The 22037-nt window shown below is 44.8% G+C and overlaps 1 protein-coding gene across 7 annotated transcripts; it reads left to right on the top strand.

Annotated features, from left to right (window-relative positions):
• The first annotated feature begins 718 nt into the window (after positions 1–718).
• NADK (NAD kinase) lies at positions 719–21600 on the top strand. 7 transcript variants are annotated; one of them, XM_085558747.1, is made up of 12 exons: positions 719–850; positions 6253–6468; positions 9287–9370; positions 12171–12300; positions 12743–12851; positions 13093–13178; positions 13429–13531; positions 14352–14503; positions 15098–15197; positions 16052–16209; positions 17302–17384; positions 18447–21600. In XM_085558747.1, exons 2-12 carry the CDS (start codon positions 6296–6298, stop codon positions 18592–18594), a joined length of 1326 nt encoding a protein of 441 aa, XP_085414873.1. In that variant the 5' UTR covers positions 719–850; positions 6253–6295; the 3' UTR covers positions 18595–21600. The 7 variants fall into 7 exon arrangements, with proteins under 7 accessions (XP_085414873.1, XP_085414870.1, XP_077644252.1 ...); XM_085558744.1 differs by lacking the exon at positions 719–850 and adding an exon at positions 913–1009; XM_077788126.2 differs by lacking the exon at positions 719–850 and adding an exon at positions 2140–2259.
• The last annotated feature ends 437 nt before the right edge of the window (positions 21601–22037 follow it).

Genomic DNA, 22037 nt, shown 5'->3' with positions numbered 1-22037 from the left:
AGCCAGCCTCGGTCAGTGAGTGGTGGCTGGCAGAGCTCCTGTGTCCGAGCATCTCTCCTGGGATGGTTTTTCACTTCGGGTTTCAGGGCAATGCTTTGACTCCCTGAAGCTGAATTCCTGCCTAGTGTCATGTTCTGGTGTCCCTTTACACCTTGAGAATCCCTTTCAGCACAATTAAGACATTTGAGGCTCTGAGATCTCATTAACTCCACAGAGCTGTGTGCTGTTGCCTTAATTCCTGGCACACTGGCCTCTGGAATGAAGGACTAAATAGAAATTTTGCCTCAAAATCCTGTACTTTCAAGAGTGGTGTAACATGGCCAGTGGTATTTTCCCACATCTAGCAACTGCTTCCTCTTTTTCAAGTTTGTTTCAGCCTTTACTGGCCATCAGTTATTTACAGCTCCCTGGTTCCCCAAAAACAAATTACTACATAAAGGAAGAAGAAGAAGAAAAAAAAAAAAAAATTCCCCAAGTGCCACATTCTCTTATGGTGTAACTTGCTCTTACTGTCTGGGTTCATCCTGGTGTGATTTATCCCATGAGTGTGGCCCCTTTAAAGCAGAAGATGCAATTTTGAAACTAGGTTTGGTAAATGAAGAATTGTTTTCTTGCTGGCATCCACCCAGGGGCTTGATCCTCCTGTTGAAGTTGTGACAAAGCTCCTGATGATTTTGAAGTACCAGAACCTTTTAATTTTTTTCAGTTCAACTACAGACTGGAGGATGTTTGGTTTTTTTTCACCACTTTATGCCTGTATTTGAAAGGAGTGATCCTCACAAAGCGGTGTGGGCTGTCAAGCAGTTTTGTGTCAAAGGACATTGTACCGATGATGAAAAGCCAGATGAAGGTAAAAGTTCGTGACACGTAGGGAGATGAGAGCAGGGTGTGAGGGATGTGCCAACAGCCACACCCTTGGCCAAGGGCGTGGGGAGAGCTGCAGGGCAAAAGGCAGGAGGAGAGCAGGGGATGGTGCAGTCTGTGCCTGAGCTGAGAGGGCACGGTGGAGGTGAGAGGGTTGGGGTGTGGGATGGGGAGATGGGGTAGCTGGAGAGTGGGAGATGGGATGGTGAGAGGTGGAATGGCTGGAGGGATGGGATGGGATGAGGGGAGATGGGGTATTTGGAAGGATGGGATGGTTGGAGAGTGGGAGATGGGATGGTGAGAGGTGGAATGGCTGGAGGGATGGGATGGTGGGAGGTGTGGAAGGATGCGGGTGGGATAGTTTGAGGCATGGGATGGTGGAGATGTGGGATAGTGGGAAGTGAAATGGTTGGAGGGCTGGGATGGGATGGTGGAGCTGAGGAGGTGGGATGGTGAGAGGTGAGGTGGCTGGAGGAATGGGATGGTGAGAGGTAGGACACTTGGGGAGCACGATGGTGGGATGTTTGGAGGGTTGGAGGTAGGAAGTGTGGGATTGCTGCAGGAGTGGGACGGTAGGGCGGCTGGAGGTGAGGGGTGTGGGGTGGCCGGAGAGGAGGGATGGCCAGAGAGGAGGGACAGCCGGCGGTGTGGGGTGGTTGGAGAGGAGGGATAGCCGGCGGTGTGGGGTGGTTGGAGAGGAGGGATAGCCGGCAGTGTGGGGTGGTTGGAGAGGAGGGATAGCCGGCAGTGTGGGGTGGTTGGAAGTTGGAGGGACAGCCAGCGGTGTGGGATGGTTGGAGAGGAGGGATGGCCAGAGAGGAGGGATAGCCGGCGGTGTGGAGTGGTTGGAGAGGAGGGATACCCGGCGGTGTGAGGTGGTTGGAAGTTGGAGGTGTTCGAGGCGTAGGATTGCTGGAGGTGAGGGCGGGGGATTGTTGGAGGACCGGGATGGTAGGAGGGATGGGGATGGCTGGAATTCGGCGGCTGGAGGGATGGGATGGCTGGAGATGAGGGCGCGCTACGGCCGGAATGCGGCGGCGTGAGGGGCTTGGGCTGGCTGAACGTGCGCGCTGCCCACGTTCCCCGCTGGCACCTCCACCGCGGCTATAACCCGATGCGATCCCGGCCACTCAGGCAGCCGCTACGCACCCACAGCCCACCCAGCCGCCCCGCGCCGCACCCGTGGCCAATTAGCGCTAATTACCGCTAATCGGCGCTAATCACCGCGCGCAGCCGCGCCGCTCCGCGCCTGCGCGCCGGGCCCGCGGCGGCAGCGCGCCTGCGCGGGGCGGCGGGGAGGGACGATGGAGGCGCGCCGGGCCCGGCGGCCCCGCGCCCCTCACAGCGCCCCTCACAGCGCCCAGCGCCGCCGCGGGGCCCGGCCCTGAGCACGCCGTGAGTCGGGGGAGCCCAGCGGGGCGGCCCTGAGGGGGGAGCGGAGCGGGTGTGTGTCCGCGGTGCGCGTCGCTCTGTCCGCCCGCTGCGTGTTGCCGGTGCCGGTCCCCGTGTCCCCTGCCCGGTGCCGGTCCCCGTGTCCCCTGCCCGGTGCCGGTCCCCGTGTCCACTGCCCGGTGCCGGTCCCCGCCGGGGCCGCTCCGTGCCCGTGTGTGTGCTAAGTCCCGCATTCCCTCATCCCTGCGGGCTGGCTCCGGCAGAGCCCGCGGGATCCCCCTGGGCAGCCCCGAGGAAGGATGACCCTTCCCTCAGGGCCGGCCCCGCTGTTTGCCCCCGGGGAAGGATGACCCTTCCCGCAGGGCCAGCCCCGCTGTTTGCCCCCGGGGAAGGACGACCCTTCCCGCAGGGCCAGCCCCGCTGTTTGCCCCCGGGGAAGGACGACCCTTCCCGCAGGGCCAGCCCCGCTGTTTGCCCCCGAGGAAGGATGACCCTTCCCTCAGGGCCGGCCCCGCTGTTTGCCCCCGGGGAAGGATGACCCTTCCCGCAGGGCCAGCCCCGCTGTTTGCCCCCGAGGAAGGATGACCCTTCCCTCAGGGCCAGCCCCGCTGTTTGCCCCCGAGGAAGGATGACCCTTCCCTCAGGGCCGGCCCCGCTGTTTGCCCCCGAGGAAGGATGACCCTTCCCTCAGGGCCGGCCCCGCTGTTTGCCCCCGGGGAAGGATGACCCTTCCCGCAGGGCCAGCCCCGCTGTTTGCCCCCGGGGAAGGATGACCCTTCCCTCAGGGCCGGCCCCGCTGTTTGCCCCCGAGGGTCCGGCCCTGGGTTTGGGCGGTTCGTGCCCGGTCCGTGCTGGCAGAGGAAGGGTTAACGAAGGGATTTTTGTTTTGTTTTGCCTGGGCAGCGCACACGTGATGCTCGAACTGCCCGGGTTTTGGTGGAAATAGCATTTGGGTGTGTTGTCAAAAGCTAAAATTGTGCATGCTGCTAGGCTGCCGGGTTTTAGCAGGGGTTTTGGTTTTCTGCAGGCTCCCTGGAATATGAAGTTCTAAACGAAACCAAGCTTTGTCTGTCTGATGGAGTTCTTCATTTGTGTGTGTGAGAGGGGGTTTGGTGCCTTCGGGATAGAGTCATAGGCACGTCTCCTCTGCTGGAGTGCTTTATTCAGCAAAATCCAACAAAAGAAAGCTCCACAGAGCACAGTGATCAAGCACACAGTGCTCTGAAGCAATGGGACGAGAGGTACAGTTTTGTTTAGAACATTGTCCTCTTAAGCCCCAAGAGAAAGTCAGTAATAAAGTGCAAAATGAGTTTTGAATTATTGATATAATTTTTAAGAAATCAGTACAAATGCTGCGGCCTTAGAGGGGGGTTAAAGCGCTGGGAGGACTTTGTCGGGATGGACCCTACAGTAATCCTTTAACCAGGATGACTTAGGGCAGGGTATTTAACAGGAAAAGTTCGTTACGAAAGAACAGCTTACAAGCATGGTCGTTATAAAATAAAATTAAATCCCTGGGTGATTTGCAGCCTTGCAGCTCCTTTGGGGGATGTCATGGGTTTGTATAAAGGTTTGATGAAACCCTTGGGAAGTTCTTGTTCAGGGGAACATTGAGTGAAATTAGTAATGGGAAACTACAGCAAAACTGGAGTTGGATACATGTGAGTGGTGGCTCACCTGGCTGCTGTGTCACCATCATAGATATTTGTTGTTAAATGTTGACACTTTCTCAGTTGTCCTCCATTGTGCAGTGCTGGACATTTAAATATTTGCTTTTCTTGTGTTGTTTTTATTTTGGGCATGATTTAAAACAGAGCAGCCTTTTCATTAGTTTGTTACCATGTGCTTAAAGGTTTTTTGGATCCAATCCTGGAAGCTTTCAGTGGCAGTTTTGTCCTATGTCAAGTCTGCTTATTCAATAAAGGTCTTGTGAGGGAATGTTAATTAAACAGTGCATGGTGTAAGCTGTAGTTAAAACATCCTGAATTGGAAGGTATTACATGGAGGGAATATCAAGTTCTTAGGCTGTATTTAGTATGTCTGTACTCTTCTTACTTCCAGTTCTGTGCTAATCTCATTTTCTTTACTGTCAGCATCTGTCAGATGAACATTCTTCAGTCAAAGTCACATGGTAACACTTCTTGCTTATTACATAAATTATTGTTCTCTGCCTCCCTTGCTCAACTTATGGGCACGAAATTTATATATGAGCTTGAATTGTCTAAAAATAGAGGTATATTTTGCTAATCTTAGCTGGACAAAATTGCAAGTCTGTTGCAATGGCTGTTTCCCAAGCCGTGGTCGTCACAAGTGACACAGCAATGAGCAACCCCCAGTTAAGCATTGGTCCCTTTCAAGGGCAGGGTGCTATAAATCATTAATGGCTGGCAGTAATTGCACCTCTTTGTAGTGATGCTCTCCTCAGGTCAGCCTAAGCTACAGCTGGAGCTAAAGCACTTTCTAATTTGGTTAGGTGGCAGTGCTGTCTAATTTAGTAATGAGTCTAAAATTACAGCTGCATTTTGTTGTTTGCACGTTGGAGTTGTGGTGAAGTTAGGGGGTTTGCCATTCTCTGGGAACTTTCACCCCAGATCTGCTCGTTGTGTGATGATTTCCCAGAGCCACAAACAATTTTCGTGGTTGCACCAATGTTTAGTACCTCTCTCTGCAGGATGAGGTGGGAGCTTCATCCAAAGTGATGAAACCATTGGAAAAAACATCTGCAAATTTTTACTGAACCAACTTTTTTCCCCCTGTGTTGGAATCAACTGACTTGAGGAATGTGCTGTTCCTCTGGGCTGCACGCTCATGGATACTATTTGTTTATGGTTTAGTGTTTGTTCATACACTGAAAGTTGGTTTCTATTTTTATTCTGATAAGATTTCTTCTCTACTTCCTTCAAGTAATGACGAGAACTTGCCCACAAGACCTCTACAACTTCTGCAGTTATTTCAAGTTTGGGTTTTGTTTTGGTTTTGTGGTTTGTTTTTTTTTTTTTTTTTTTTTTTTTTTACGTCTGCAAAGCTGTGCTCTAACCAGCTGTTTATCTCTCATTTGTGCTGGCTGTTCGTGGAACTGAAATACTGCATATTTGTCCTTCTTTGTCCTGTTTGTTTTGGATCATCTCTCAAATTTGTCAAAAATCAGTTAAGTTAGGTATTGTTCTCCAGCTTGTTTTTGTCTCTCCTCAGCTTGGTGTTAACCTCTTTTATTTTAAAAGCTAAGGCTTATTAAGGTTATTTCTGTTGCATTATCTGACAGGGGTTTTTTTGGGTTTTTTTTTTTTTTTTCTCTTAGAGTATTCTATTTTATCTATTCAATATATGTATCACCTCATAAGAGACTTTATAGTTTTTCATGACTTTATAGTTTTCTTGTGCCTTGATTCCTTGGCACATATTTAAAGCTTTTTTTTTTTTTTAATAGCTAAAATAAATTAATTTTATCTCTCGTGTAACTGAAGACACAAATCTATGCTGGGCCTCTTCTCAGTCTGGGAACACACTGGTAATTTTTAATTCCAGGAACTTCTGATTACCTTGAAGAACTTCCCAGATTCTTTGGAGAAATCTTTATTAGTGTGTGTGAACTGTGTTAAGTGCAACATGCTCCTCCAGATTTTCTTGCAGGGACTTGAAAACACTTTAATTGCTGAAAAACAATGATAAAAACCACTGTGGGGGCCCTGGGGAAGCTCCACCTTGGTCAGCAGTGCTGAGCACAGAGCAGGAGCTGCAGAAAGCAGGGAAATGGCTCAAAGCACCGGCTCCTCTTGGCACCAGTGCTCATCTCTGGACAACTCCAGGAGTTTCTTGATGTTAAGCACAACTCCAGTAATTTTTTGATGTTCAGCATGTTATCTACTGAGAGAGGAGGGACTGTGATAGCAAATCTTCTGTTTTTCTTTAAGCCAGCTGAGCCCATAATTGGAATTTAAAGGAAAGCTCCGTTACCTTTGCGGACGCTGAGGTTTTGCCTGTCCCTCTCCACCGCAGGGATTGGATTTCTCTCTCTGGCTGAGGTTCCTGCAGCTCCAGCATGGAGATGAGTCGGGAGAAGCTGTGTGCCAGCAGGGCTGATGGCAGCTCAGACTCTGCCTACCACTGCTCGGCGTGTCACGGCGACGAGGAGTGGGGCAGCACCAGCCGGGGCCGAGCCAAGTCACGGAGTTTGTCAGCTTCACCAGCCCTTGGAAGCACCAAAGAATTCAGGTGAGGCCCCTGCTTCCTCCCCTTGCTGCTATAATATATGAAATAAACTCGATTTTATTTATTTTTTTTTTTAATATGGCTATGAGAGAGTCTTAAGTGCCTTGGAAGGTTCAAAACGAAGGTGGGGTGTTGACTTAGAGCAGACTCAGAATCAAAGTTTTCATGGCTTGTCAAAACAGGTGTCTGCAGAGCTCACAGTCTCCAACAAATAATCAGTCAACAGTAGAGACAATTCTTTAGACTTTTACAAAAGCTCAAGCCAGTGCTTTAGTGCTGTGTGTTAAAAACCTGTGCGTGAGGCAGCAAAAAGTTACTTAGTGTTTGCAGGCGGTTTCAGAGCAGTGAGAAACACCCATTCTTTTTTTGGAGCCAACTTTCTGACCTCATTGCAAGGCTCCTGTCATGTGGACAGGGTGGGTAGAACTTCTGATTTGGTGATCTTTGGACCCGCTGTAAATACTGAACAGCGGGCAGGGGCAGCGCCATGTCTTGGTCTTGTGGGAGCACAGCAGGACTTCACCTTCCTTGTGCTGGGACCGTCCCTAAAACATGGGCAGAGCCACGAGGGAGCTGCTCAGCAGATGGAATTCCTGTGCAGAGCTCCTGCTTTGCTGGTTAGGAATGTTCTTGGGAGGCAAGAGAACACACGGGTGAGGCTCAAGGGCACAGGGGGTGGGTTTGTGGTGAAGGGAGGCAAACTAAAAGCCTTGAAAGGTTAGGTAAATAACTGCTCTGTGTTTGTAGTTCAGTGTATTTGATGCTTCTGGGAAGTGTTTTCTGAGGGCTGTGCTCTGTTGGAGCTCTGGTGATGTGTGTATGGCCAATGTAAGGCTTGATATTTAAATTGTGCTGTAAAACTGGTGTTTTTCCCTTCTCTACTCAAACCTTTCAGTCAATCTACATAGAAGACCATGTGGTCTAAATTTTTGTGGATTATTTTCTAGCTAAACAGCTGCCTTTTCAGCCAGAAGTGCTGTGTCTGTTGTGGGTTTGAATCAGGGTAATTGCTTCTGAGATTTTCCTTCATTAGGATGCTCTGCAGTCATTCTCTGGCTGTGTTCACTGCAGAGCTAAATGGTCTCAAGGCATTTTGCAGGAAGTGCTGCTCTCAGGCTTCCTCTGTGCTGTTCAGCTCCAGGTAGCTGCCCAGCTGCTGAGAACTGATAAGTAGATTTCCCTAAAAGATGTAGAATTTCCAGGGCATTGCTGCTCATTCTGAGCAAAGGCAGCCTGACTAGGAATAACTTAAAATTCTGCTCACTCAAGCACTTTATTGAGCACTAATAACCATGTAGAATCTCAGGGAGAATTTACACCGGTTATTAATTAGGGCTTGAAGAGGAAGCTTTTGGAATGTCATGGAGGTCAGATGTGGATATTTAAAGCCTCACATGGGAACAGAATTTGGCCAATTACTGGGAGTGGCACCAAATAATAACCTGTGTTGGGAAAGGGCAAAAATCACAGTTATCTGGGAGAGCTGGAGTGGAGCAAGAAGTGGGAGGTGATGCTGCCAGGGTGTTATTTAACCATCCTAATGCCAAGGGTAGTTGTTCACAAGTAGACAGGGACTTATTCCTTTGCCCTTATTGACAGACATGTTAATCTCTTGTTATGTCAGTCCTTGCTCATTTTTCTTGTTTAATATCAATAAGGTAAACTTTATAAAACACTTAGTAATGTGTTTTTTAAACACTTAGTAGTGCTCTTAACCTGACTTGGTCAGTCACAGATGGGAAAGAAATTATTCTGGTTTTGTTACTGGAATTCAAATCTGAGACTGGCATATTTTATGAGGCAAGGAACAAATAAGATGTTGCTGTTGTTCCTTAATTATACTTTTAACCTGTGATCTGGTTTTGATTTTTATTAGATTTCTGAGGGATTTTTAGCTCTCAGAGTGAGTCATCAGGCTGGTCTGAGCTACTTCGTAACACACAAGAGAAGGCTCTGCAGTGATGATTGTTGCAAGCAAGATGTGATTGAATTAAGCCCAGGAAAGAAATGTTTCCCCCTTCTTTATAATAGAATAATTCTAATAGCAGTCACATAATGCTTCAACAGTTCCATGGCTTGAGCAAGTTTTGCTCCCAGTTCCAGCTTTTCTGGAGGAGTTTGGGAGAGAGGTGAGGCAGAAAAGTTCTGACTTTATCCAGATAATCTCATCCTAGAGCCAGGAATAATCCTGTGTCCTGGTGGGATTCAATTTTGAGGATAAATGACACCTCAGAGTCCCTGTTTATTTTAAGACAAATATTTTATTAGAGAAATAAATGGGGGAAAACAGCAATTCTTTTTCAGCCTGTTCAAAATTGCAGCCTGATACTGCAGATACAAATCTCCATGTGCCTTAGAGTTGAAGAATTTGTTTGATTAATTTATTAAGGGTGTTAAATGACCAAGACACTGTGACTTGACCATGCTAAAAACATCTGGAGGTGTTGGAGAACTCCTTGTCAAGTCACACACTGGGAAACCCAAAGCCCTCAGTGAGGGGACGAGCACTCACTGAGCTGTTTTAGCTGTATTTATACCACATTCAGCCATCCTAAAAAATGTGCTTTTAGGTAAGAGGTAGTGCTTTGAGAAACACAGAATAGAAGTGTTTTTCATGTGCCTGCAGCAGTGGAACTGTTGCAGCCATTGGAAATATGAGATCTGTAAAATTACCCTGCCTGGGAAGCACATGTAGGTTTAAGAAATGCACTTTGCCCTGTATTGCTTTTGTGCAGCTGCTTCAAAGGAGGGTTTGGTGTTTGAGCAGCCCCAGTTTGTCAGCACATCTCTCTCACTCGCTGATTATTTTCTCTGCCTGCAGGAGAACACGCTCCTTGCATGGACCATGCCCAGTGACCACGTTTGGACCAAAGGCCTGCATGCTGCAGAATCCTAAAACGATTATGTGAGTACTCCTCCCATCAGTGGCACTGTGCTCCTTCTGTGGCAAAGGAAACCACTTTGCTTTTCCACTGATTCCACTTTGTTCCAACCTCAACTCAAGCCTGGCACCCAGTGCCACATCCAGGCTTTGTTAGACACACCCAGGGCTGGCAACTCCACCACCTCCCTGGGCAGCCGTTCCAGAACTTTGTCACCCTTCCTGTAAAAAACCTTTTCCTAATACCCAACCTATATTTCCCTTGGTACAGCTTGAGGCTGTGTCCTCTGGTTCTGTCACTTCCTGGAGAAAGAGCCCAACTCCACCTGACCACAGCCACCTTTCAGGGAGTTGTAGAGAGGGATAAGGTCACCCCTGAGACTCCTTTTCTCACACCAGCTCCCTCAGCACTGTTTGGATTTTACCTGTTTTTTTGAGGTTTTCATGTTGCTTGATTGCCACCCTGGGGTCAGCTTTGCCAAGTTGGCATGGCCTGCAGTCCATAGTTTGCTGTCTAAAAGGGCTACTCTCATACTTCCAGTTCAATAAAAATTCTTTTTTGCACCACAAGGGGAGGAAGAGGAACTGTTTTCTGTGTGCTGTGAAATCTGAGGGAAGCCTTCTCCCTCCCTTGGTGATGGTGTTTGAATTTGTACTTTCAACTTTTCTGTTTGGTCTCTGGTACTTGCAGTTAAAGCAATTTTGCTTTTAGACTGTTGATAAATGTGGAAATATGGGCTGGTTTCTGCTTAGTGGGCAAATAAACATTTTAATTTTGTAGCTTGGGTGGCATAAAGTGTTGCTTTCTATACAGGTGTTACATATTTAATAAATGGGTCCTGACTTGGCCAGGTGAGGAAATTCAGGGTTTAACCAAAGTAGTGATTCCTGGTTTTGGGGTGTCTTGGCACAGAGGAGCTGTGGCTTCCCCACGTGGAGGTGACCAAGACCAGACTGGACGTGGCTTGGAGCCACCTGAGATGGTGGAAGGTGGGGCTGGATGGGCTTTAAAGCCCTTCCAACCCTAACCAGTCTGTGCTTTTTTTTCCCCCCTTTAAAAAAGTTTTATTTAATTGCTCTTCCAGTTAACTGTAAGACATTGCAGTCAATATTTATTTGCCCAAATCTCTACTTCTGTAGACTGTATCCTTCCTGGTGATATCCAACCCTTTCCTGGGAAAGTCTAACACGGATCCCTCTTTTTGGCAACTCCGAGCTTCCTCATTCTCCTGTGGTGCTGTAAAGAGCCCTGGGGTGCTGCAATGCTGCTCAAAGCCAGCCCAGGTTGTGTTTACCCACCTGACCTGGGGAATTGCTCCTCCCAGGGGCTGGCCCAGCACGGGGATATAAGGACAGGGACAGGATTGTGCCAGGGAAAAGCCTGGGCAGGCAGGGCTGGGAGCAGAGCTGCCTCCAGGCTGCTGAAGGCAAGGACTTGTTTGAAAAGCAAATTGTAAATTACTTTTGCTGCACACGAGGCTTTGTGGGTTTTAAAAATAAGCAAAGCCTTGTTAGTGTTTTTTCCCCTCTGCTGTGGGTAATGTTTTTAAACTCTCCTCACTGGAGGGATTATTTTTAACAAAATCATCGTTTTTATATGCAGGCTTAAGTTAGGGAAGGTTTGGTGTCTCTTTCAATACAACCAGCAGCTCTAGAACTTGCAAATCAGCTTTTTGATGAATGAATACTCAGCGAATAAAGGATCAGGGGCTTGTGCTCTTGAGAGAAAAGGAAATCAAATACCTGTTTATTTTTCTTGAAATGAGATTTTCTTTATGAAACCTTGCCTGGAGGATCTGGAATACAAGTTTGATACAGGATTTTTTGTAAAGTCTCACAACTTTTTATTGGAACTGATTGAAATCTTCAGTAGAAGAAAAAGAACATTTTTCAGGGAAAAATGTATTCTTCTGAGGTTGCAGTTATTAATAATTGATAAAAGCCTCAGCCTTTTATTTTATTTGGAGCTGTTGCTTTTGCCTGAACCCTGGAAAAAAACATGAAGATCTTAAAGCAAGTTACAAATAACTTTTCATTCAGTAGAACTGGATGGAATTGGTGAGTACAGCTGAAACAGGTGGAGTGGCTTTTGTTTGGATGAAGTTGGTGCTAGTTTGGGTTTATTCAGTGCTGCAATCCCTACTTCTTGTCAGCATTATTGGTATTAGAGCCCTGCATTAACCTTTAGTTCCTGCTGTGTTTGTATCCCAAATGTGAGCACTGAAATGAAATGAATTTTAAATTTACATTAAGCTGTTTGATTTAGAGTATTGGATGGGGGAAATAATTATGCTGTGACTCTTTCAGATACCCTAATTGAATGTTTCCCCTTCGAGTCAGCACTAAAACAAGAGGAAGCAGTGGTGTCAGTCAGTTGAGGAACTTTTTCTGAGAGCTTTTGTGGTGCTTCTCTCCAGGTCCCTGTTGGCAAAGGTCATTCACAGGGCAGTAGGGACCAGAATTATTAATTCTGTCTTATCACCTCCATGTAGTAAAGCCCAGAAACATCCTGCAGTGGGAATTATTGCCTTTCCCTCAGGAACATTGCTGCAATGGGAATGACTGCCTTTCCTTTAGGAATATCAGTGCAATGGGAATTGTTACCTTTCCTTTAGCAATATCAGTGCAATGGGAATTATTGCCTTTCCTTTAGGAATATCAGTGCAATGGGAATTATTGCTTTTCCCTCAGGAACATCACAGCAATGGCAATAATTGCCTTTCCCTGCCCTGGTGTGTAGAGCTGTGTCCCCATCCTGGAGGATGTGTTTTTACCAGTGTCACACCAAAATGTGGTGATGTTTGGGGGTTTTTTTGTCCCCCAGGCACATTCAGGATCCAGCAAGCCAGCGGTTGACATGGAACAAACCTCCCAAGAGTGTCCTTGTGATTAAGAAGATCCGTGATGCCAGTCTGCTGCAGCCCTTCAAAGAGCTCTGTGTGTACCTCACCGAGGTGAGAAAATAGAAATTACACCTCAGCTTTCTCCACCTGCTGATTCTGTGCAGAATTTGTGCAATCAAATCTTCATACTCACTGCCATTGGGTGTACTAAAATTTCTTGCAGAAGTTAAGATCAGTATGAAGCTTAAAATTAAATGAGTAAAGACTTCATTCTGTTTGCAGTTTGAATTACACAAATGGGATATAAAAAGCTGAAACCTTTAAGCCTTGAGCAAACATTGCTGTATCATGTAATCTTTATTCCAAACTTTAAATTATTAAATGGTCAGTGCATGCTGCAAAATTCTCATCAGGATCAGACCACACATTAAAAACACCCAGCAGATGCAGAACACAACTGTAAATATTATTTATGTCTTAAATTAATGGAAATTATGGAGAGAGTCAAATGTGTTGTTAGGAGGTCACTCACAAGCTTATTTTCTCTCTTCAGGAGAACAACATGATAGTGTATGTAGAAAAAAAAGTATTGGAAGACCCTGCTATAGCTAATGATGAGAATTTTGGACCAGTGAAGAAGAAATTTTGCACCTTCAGAGAAGGTATGGAAATGATTTCTTGAAAGGACAGTTGGAGTGTATTTTATTGTCTTGGTGTTTTCTTAATTGTTGGGTTGAATTTGTAAAACTTTTGTGCCTTTTGTAGACAGTTGTTACATCTTAGTTGTTTGTGAGGGAGTGTTTGCATGCTGCAAATTGTAATTTTTCTTCCTAATTTTTGTTAGGCAATTAAAATTGTGGATACAATTTAATTCAAAACTTTTTATCTCAATGTTTCTCCTAGACTATGATGATATCTCCAATCAGATTGACTTTATCATATGCCTGGGAGGAGATGGGACCTTACTTTATGCTTCTTCACTTTTCCAGGTTGGTTCTTATGGGAAATAAACCCATAAACCATTCCCTTTGGAAGTATTTAAAAGTGTTTTTTCCCCCTCTTTGTTGCTGAGTTCAGCATTTGTCTTTTGTTCTTCATTCCCTCTTTTTTACCTTGTGAAAAGAATGTCAAATGTGTTGTTTTTTATTAAAGACAGTTGAAGTTTCATCAGTAGTTACAATATTTACAGGCAAATAGTTGAAGTATGAATTGCTTTAAAACTCTTTTCTTTATTGATAGGGTAGTGTACCTCCAGTTATGGCTTTTCATCTGGGATCCCTTGGATTTCTTACTCCATTTAATTTTGAGAATTTTCAGTCCCAAGTCACTCAGGTTATAGAAGGTAAATTTAAGGGGACAAGTTGTGGTGTGTGTTTGTTACTTTTTCTTAATCTACTCTTTTAGGTTGGCCCTTAAGATTTGAAACTTGAGAAATGTATCTGAAATTAAGAGAAATCTTAGATGACCAGAAATGTGCCTTAAATTACCAGAAATGTATTTAAATTACCAGAAGTTCTGTATTGCACTGACCCATACAGTGCTGCTCTCTGTACTGCTCTGTAAAGAAAAAGGGCTAAGAAATAACTTTATGGAGTAAATAAGTGTAAGATAATGTAGAATTTATGTTAAATGGCAACTAAGCATAGAAATAAAGTGCAGTGTTTAAATACTGAGAAGGCAGGCAAATAAAATATTTGAGGAAGTAAATTCTTTGTTTCTTCAATATGAGGTTATTTGAATTGTATCCAAAGTAGATTCCTGAAAAGATGTCTAAAACTCTCACTAGAACATTATCTTTCAATACATGTTTCTAATACTTTAATTTTCTTTAAGCTTAATTTTTGTCTTACTGAAGATCACATGAGCCCAACAGTGTTTTCCCATTTTAATCATCTCTATATAAAATTTAAATTTTCTTTTTACATCATAAGAAGAGTGGAAAGGGACTGGCTTGAAATTTGGCTTTGATTTTTGCTCGTTGCTACTAAAAATCAGTTTTGAGCTTCAGCCAAGTGTAGCCAATTATGTTGTGAATGAAACTGGGAATGTTGAAAGCTCAGGAATAGCTGGATGGCATTTCATAGAGTGTGTTAGTCATTGCTGGGGTTATTTCCTGTGCCAGCATCTCATTTTTGTGTGTTTTCCCTGTGTGTCCCCTCCAGGCAACGCTGCTCTCGTTCTCCGGAGCAGGCTCAAGGTGAAGGTGGTGAAGGAGCACAGGGAGAAACCCACAGTGCAGAATGGGATAGAGGAGAATGGAGTTGTGTCTGCAAACCTGGAGAAAGAAGTGGGCAAACAAATTATGCAATATCAGGTCAGAGGGCAAAACAAGCCAAAAAAACCAATATATTTGTAATTTGTGTTTGTTTCATTAGAGCTCTCCCCGAGCAGTGTGGGGCTGGGTCTTGCTGCTCCAACTCCCAGGGTGCTTTAAATGCTGAGGAGCTGCTGCACACATTTCCTTTGTGCAGTCACAGCTGCTAATCTCACACTTTGCTCTAGAAATAATTTCACAGAATTGTTTAGGCTGGACAGCATCTCCAAGCTCGAGTCCAACCTTCCTTCTGTTTTGAAAACAAAGAAGTAGTTCTGAAGTCAGACACACAAAACGTTTTTATAAATGAGAAGAAAAACCCTGCACGTTGTTAGTGACCAGCTCCTGGGACTAATTCTTCAACTTCAAAACTTAATTCTTAAAGTTAAGAATGAGATCTAATTAAATCTTCACAACTCAATTCTTAAACTTCAACTGGCACTCGATAGGACAGAAGTGTAAAGAGACTTTAATTTGCAGGTACTAAATCAGCACAAATTTTTAGGAGATCTGGAAAACCTGTGTATTTTTTTGACATTTATTTCATTGCCAAGCAGCAGCAGTGGGCTGGAGTAACGTTTGCTGTCGTAGCAGGTCCTCAATGAAGTTGTGGTGGATCGTGGCCCTTCCTCCTACCTGTCCAACGTGGATGTGTTCCTGGATGGGCACCTGATAACCACAGTGCAAGGAGATGGTGAGTGCTGCTCACCTGGCCCAGCTCAGGCCCAGGCTTTTCCTGGGGGATTTTCTCTCCTGGAAACAGCAAACATCAGTGCAAAAAATAGGTGTGTTCATTCCCATAGTGAAGCTTTAAGTGCTGAAAGATTTTGTTTTAATGGGCATGTGAGGGCAAGCAGCTCTTTTTTGGGATATTGCATTTCATGGTAAGGGTAAGAAATAGCTCAGAAAAGATTGGCCTGGAAATCTGGGATTTGCTGAAGGCAAGCAGTCTCAACTCATGAACGAAAGGAGTTAATCTTTAAAGCTCTTACCCTTAAAGAAAAAAAATGAAAGTCACTATTACAAAATTGTGTAACCTGAGTTTGTGCAACTCCTGAAACCCGTGGCAGGGTCAGGGGGGGAAGTTTCTCACTTTATGTGTGCTGGGCTGCAGTTGAGCTGTGAAATCCAAGGAGAGAGGTTCACTTTCCTAGCGTGGGATGTGTTGGTGTCCCCCAGGGCAATCCCTGGGTGTTAATCCTGATGGCACTGCCCTGTTTGCTGTCCCCAGGGGTGAGGGTGGGATTTGTTGGTGTCCCTTGGAGCAATCCCTGGTTTTCAGAGCTGTTGTCCTGCTGTCCCCAGGGGTGAGGGTGGGATTTCTTGGTGTCCCTCAGAGCAGTTTTTAGAGCTGATGGCCCTGTCCTGTTGTCCTGCTGTCCCCAGGGGTGAGGGTGGGATTTGTTGGTGTCCCTCAGAGCAGTTTTTAGAGCTGATGGCCCTGTCCTGTTGTCCTGCTGTCCCCAGGGGTGAGGGTGGGATTTGTTGGTGTCCCTCAGAGCAGTTTTTAGAGCTGATGGCCCTGTCCTGTTGTCCTGCTGTCCCCAGGGGTGATCGTGTCCACGCCGACCGGCAGCACCGCGTACGCCGCCGCGGCCGGAGCCTCCATGATCCACCCCAACGTCCCTGCCATCATGATCACCCCCATCTGCCCCCACTCCCTGTCCTTCAGACCCATCGTGGTTCCTGCTGGAGTGGAACTCAAGGTTGGCTTCTCTCATTTGATTTCTCTTTGTGGGTTAAAAGCTTCTGGAGTGGCCACAGGAATGTGAGGGGGGTGGGAAGCGTCGTGTGGCTCCTGCTTCCTTTCACTTTGGGCAGGGTCAGACCAAGTCTGGTTCAAGAATGTGCCTTCCTTAGGAAGAGTTTGCACACTTAATGTAAGTGGAATCCTTTACACTTTTCCTGATGGACTGTAACTCTGTAGCATTCTACAAAATGGGAATTCCTATATTTGCATTCTGAAAATTGTTCCATAATCTTGGCTAAAGTGTCTGTAAATGATGAATGAAGGGAATCGGAACTTCTCCTTTCATGCAAAAATATTGCAGATTTAGGTATATACTGGTAGCACTATCTGCAATTCAGTATTTAGTTTTTTTAACGTTGTCTTGCAGAAAAAAGACTTAACTGGATATAAAATAGACTTGGTTAATGGGTATTTTGGACAAATACTCTTGTGCAAGGAAGAACTCCAAGAACTCCTTTCTCCTTTTGTCCTGGGGATGTTAGAGGATTAGCATTGAGAAATGAGTGTGTTCTGGACTTTTTGTTCTTGTTTTACAACATAAATTCAATGTTTATTCATGGCACAGTTCTCAGCCTACACTTTCAGTGGGTGTTACTGGCCAGTGGTAGTTAATTATTTTAATAGGAATGTAATATAAACAGGAACCAAACCTCCTAAATTTGACAGCTTTGGAATCATTATGTATTAAAATATATTTTCCTGAATTATCTTCATTATTTTTATTGAAAAAAGTGCTAAGTCAGCTCCTGTAACTGAATTAAAGTTACAGGAACTGAACTGGAAGGAAGGGACAGGCTGGAACTGGAAGGTCTGCGTGGGTTATGACCTTGTACTTATAAAAAGGGGATTTACTGCATATAGAAAAACATGTTTATAAACAAAAAATAAAGGTTTGGAGCTTGCTTGGTGTTACTGCACTGCTGCCATGGACAGCTGAGGAATTCCAGTGCAAGTGTGGAATTCTAAGGACTCGGTTCTGCACTCAGAGGGAGGGTGGAGGAGGTGTTTGTTCCTTGCTCTTGAGTTTTGGACCATTCCTGTTTTTCAGATTATGCTCTCCCCAGATGCCAGGAACACAGCGTGGGTTTCGTTTGATGGAAGGAAGAGGCAGGAAATATGCCATGGAGACAGGTCAAACCTTTCTTCTGATTGTATTATCTCTAAGTATAGAAAATCCTGATTCATGCAGCTCCCTCATTCTCTAACATCTGCCAAAAGTGATTTTGGCAGTAAAGAAAGAAGCTTTTATAAACCCTAACACCTCCTAGAGCACAAATTGCACTAAAGGGATTTAATTTCTAACTTGAGTTCTTCAGATCTTCCCACAAAAGCAAGTGAAATGTTCAGACTCTGTAAACATTGCATGCTTGGCAAGGAAGATGGGCATATATTTAGAAAACTCTGTAAATTTTAACTTCATGATAAATCTTAGGAATTCTGAGAGATGCAAACCAACAGCAGCTGCCTTGAGCAGAGGTGCTGGAGTACCCCGTGTGAGTTAAACTGGGTTAACTGGGAGTGGTGCTGGTCACTTGCTGCAGCCTTGAGTGGGCAGAAGGGTGTGAAGTCCCTCAGTTTTGTGTTGTTTGTGTGGTGGAGATGTTAAAAGGCAGCTCTGGGAAGGAGATTGGCAGATTGGTTATTCAGGATGCACTTTTTCCTCTTGGTCCACACAAGCTGCCATGAAGGGAAATGTACAGCTGGTGTAACCCTCCATCCTGAGCAGGTTTTATTTCCTCTGAGCTCGGAGCATCCACAAAGGAGCCCAGTAAAGATTCAAACACAAGGTTTGGCCCTTGGTTATGCTCTAGAATCCTTGGGCTTGTTGCTTAAAACTTGAAATTGAAAGGTGCCCAGGAAAGATTCGAACGCAGGGTTTGGCCCTTGGTTACAGTCTGGAATTTTTGGGCTTGTTGCTTAAAACCTGAAACCCAAAGGCCAGGGTGGTGCCTTGGGTTCCCTTTGTCCCTGTGTGGGTGATGCCAGGGGCTGCAGGATGCCGTGGAGGTGTCACAGAAAGTGTCCCCAGAGCTCTGCTGGTTGTTCAAAGCCCAGCTGCGAGCAGCTGTAGCTGTGATCGCTGGTGATGGAAATCTGTTGTTTGGCAGTAAATCTGCGCCGTGCTGGGTGGGGACAGCCTGGGGGTTGTTCACGTTGTTGCTGGCCCTGCCTGACTGCCCTGTGCTGTTGCAGTATCAGCATCACTACCTCTTGCTACCCCCTCCCCTCCATCTGCTTCCGGGACCCCGTCAGCGACTGGTTCGAGAGCCTGGCCGAGTGCCTGCACTGGAACGTCCGCAAGAAGCAGAACAACTTCGCCGTGGAGGAAGAAGAATTCTGAGTGTCCACGCCCAGCAGGGCTCCTGGCAGTGGAATGTGGCAGAATCCCTCCCCTCTGCTTGGATTTTGGAGCTCTGGGTGCAGGCACCGCCCCGGAGCTGCCTTGTGGTTGTGGTTGATATCCCTCAGCTGCTGGGGCTGGGAAGGGTTTGCTCCTTCCTGTCCATCACGAGTGGGAGTGGAAGGCTCTGATGGTTCTAATCCAATGGGAATTTCCTTCCAAATGAGCAGTCTGAGAGTGGATCATTCCTGACTGCTATCCAAAACCACATCTGCAGATTTGATTGTAACCTCTGACTTACCAGTTCCATGGTAGGCTGAATGTAGCTACACCGGGGAAAAGTGGCAGCAGAAAAGTGGCATTAAAATCTTTCATTTGATAGATTTTTAACTCCATTTAACACTACTAGGAACAGAAAGGCTCTGAGAAGTTTTCTTTAAAAAAAAGAAAAGCTCCTCTTTGTTAAATACACCTTGCCCAGAAAATACTTTCTTACTTGCAAGTGTGACACACTGAAGAAACACCCACAAAGGATGTTTTTTTATTAATAGATGGAACTAGTAATAAAAAGTATATATATTTTTTATATATACATTTCTTTCTCGTGCCCATTTGAGCAGTGGCTGACCCTTGGCTGTCAGCACTGTGGGAATACCCACAAACAGCAGGGATGAACATTAATTATTCTGGGTTTGTAGCTGAGCTAATTCACAGCTCTGCACTTCCTCTTGGTGAGAATCATCCATGTGTTGTTTTTTTTTTTTCTAATTATTTTTGTTTGATTCCCTGGGATAAATGGTAGCATTAGAGACTATCATGTTAAAATAATAATAATTCTCCAAGTGTTCAAGAAGAATCTGGACTTCAATTACTACTGAATTCACTGTTGTCCTGAAGAAAATATCCTATTCTAGGTCCTGAATGCCCTCAACTTCCGTGGATACCTTCCAGCTCTTGGTGCTGAGCAATCCAGGGTGGGATTCTGCATTGGTGGGCTGGAGAAATGAGAGGACACATTCCCAGTGGAGTAGCAACGGTGCCTTCAGCACGCTCAAGATATTCTAAGTCTCACATTTACTTTTTTTAAGATGCTTTCAAATGTTTCTAACTTCTCTCTGTACATATTTTATTGTATGTGCTTTTATGAAAGAACAAAAAAACCACAAAAAACCCCAACAAAAGAACTGGTTGGGGGTGGGGGAAAAGGGTTTGTACTGTACTTTAATTGCAAAACAGCAAACCCAAGGATAATGTTTACATTTATGTTCTCTGTGGTGCAGTCTCTTGATCATCTTATCCAAACTTCAGCATTTTCAAGTCTTGCTGCATCGCTCACTGAAGGAAGGGACAGGAGCTGTTCAATGCCTGTGGCAGAACCTTGCCAAGGAATGAATTTCCTGATTGAGGTGGGATTTCCTTGGGAACGGAGGGAGAATCTCTGCTGAACCTTTTTTCATGATTGTCTTACGTTGTTTCTGTGGTCCAAAGTGGAAATGGGAAATGGGTTCATTTCCAAACTCTGCCTGACCTGTTGTCCTCTGGTGGTTTCAATAATGTCTCATCCCTTCTGGATGCTGCCCTGGGCTGAGCTCATGAAATGCAGGTGAGAGCACTTTTCCAGAAAAGAGAAGCAAACTCTTGGCTAACGACTGAAATCGCATTGAAAGCATGTTGGTATAAATTAACACTTGGTTTGTACATTCTGTAAAATAGAATTTTGGTTTGATTTGGTCAAAACCAGATGGATTTTGGGATATCTTGGAGAATATCCAGGGAGCTTTTGGGATTTCTCTTTCACTTGAATCTGCAGTAATTGTTTTATCATTGTTTTGAAGCTGCTTACGGGTTTCCTAAGCAGAGTATTCAGTTATTTGATAACTGGTTACTTTTTGAACTAGAGAAGTGTCAGGCTTTTTTGCTTTGGAACCATTTTTATTTAAACATGCAATAATTGAGAGAAGGAACAGGGTTATGGTGTCTAGAGAAACGTGTGGATGAGTGGAGAATGAACAGTTCTAGGCACACTGGGGGGTGGAAAATCATTTTGCAGAGGTGAAATGATTTATGAGCCTTATTTAGTATTTTTTTAAAGATAAAACTATATTCAGCACTTTTTATTTATGCTTTTTATAATAGTAAAGCTATTCTTGACTAAATTGCCGAACTTTTAATTTTCAGAGTGCACAGGTAATTAAATTTGTAATCAAAGTGTACTGAACTACTTCAGAGCTACGTTAGGGGTTGGCTTGAAATTTCTTCTTTCAATTTATCACCTGCATTGCTGGCTCTGAGGCTGCTGCAGCTTTGCTTGTACACAATTCCTGCTGTGAAAAGGCATTTTCTGGGTGGCTGCTGAGCCCAGGCAGAGCTGCAGCCCTGGCTCAGTGACTTTCCTGGCTTTTCCTCCAAAAGCTGCCTTGGTTCTCCCTGGCCCAGCTGCTTTCACAGCCTGGGCTGTGTTAACACATCACAAAGTTGATCTGAGTGTGCAAAGTCCCTTTCCAAGGCTTTTAATCTGCAAACTGCAGGAGAGTGAGGCTGGAGCAGCCCTGGAGTTCTGCATTTAAACTGCTCCAGGAGTGGGGGAGCTGAACCAGAAAAATCCTGAAATGCACCTCACTTCATTGGCAATAAAACCTCGTTTTGCTAATGTAGCTTATTCAGAATAACTTGGTTAAACTGTGCTAAAAAAATGGGGGTTTGCTGATTAAGAGTTTTTAATAAAAGGCTTTGTAAGTCACTGGCACCTACAAATCCTTTCATCTACAAAGGGCCAAAATGGAAGCTGGGAAATTAATTTGGTGGGTTTAAAAAAAAAAAATACCCTGTGGTAGAAATTGGAGAAGTTGTTACCAACTGTAGTATGGAATAAAACAGTGTACTGAATTTTTAAAAGATGAAAAATCCTGTTACATATTGTTAACACATTGAAAACTTGGTTTTAAATATTGTTGAGAAACAAAATATTTTTCAATCCTTTCAATAAAACCTTTTTGTAAAGTTGGATTGGTCGATTTGCCTTTGACTGGGGAGAATATAAAATTGTGAATTCCTAATCAGTTGCTTGGAATTGTGTGGGGTTTGACACTTCTCATGGGACAGTGGCATCTGTTTTCTGGGAATAATACACCCAAGGGATTTTTGAATGTCTGATACCAGGTTTTCCTCAAAGACTCAAAATAATTGCTGGATTTGCTGTGCAACTTAAAAGAAATCTTCTGTACAACCAGCTGGGCTTCATTAAATACTGTTTTGAAAGGCCCAATAATAGAAATATGAGGAAAGAAATAGATAAGGATCAGATAAACTCGTCAAATAATTGATAATTTTTATCCAGGAAGTTTAGGATTAAAAATGGAGTTTAAATGCCTGAAGCATGTTCTGATGAAGCTCTATCCACTTCTCCCGTGGAACTTGATACTAATAATGATGTTTAAGAGTCT

This window comes from Lonchura striata, chromosome 21, assembly GCF_050655825.1.
Source record: "Lonchura striata isolate lonStrDom1 chromosome 21, ASM5065582v1, whole genome shotgun sequence".
Classification (NCBI taxonomy): Eukaryota; Metazoa; Chordata; class Aves; order Passeriformes; family Estrildidae; genus Lonchura; species Lonchura striata.
Note: the sequence above shows the minus strand (reverse complement) of the source record. Positions and strands in the feature narration are given on the sequence as shown.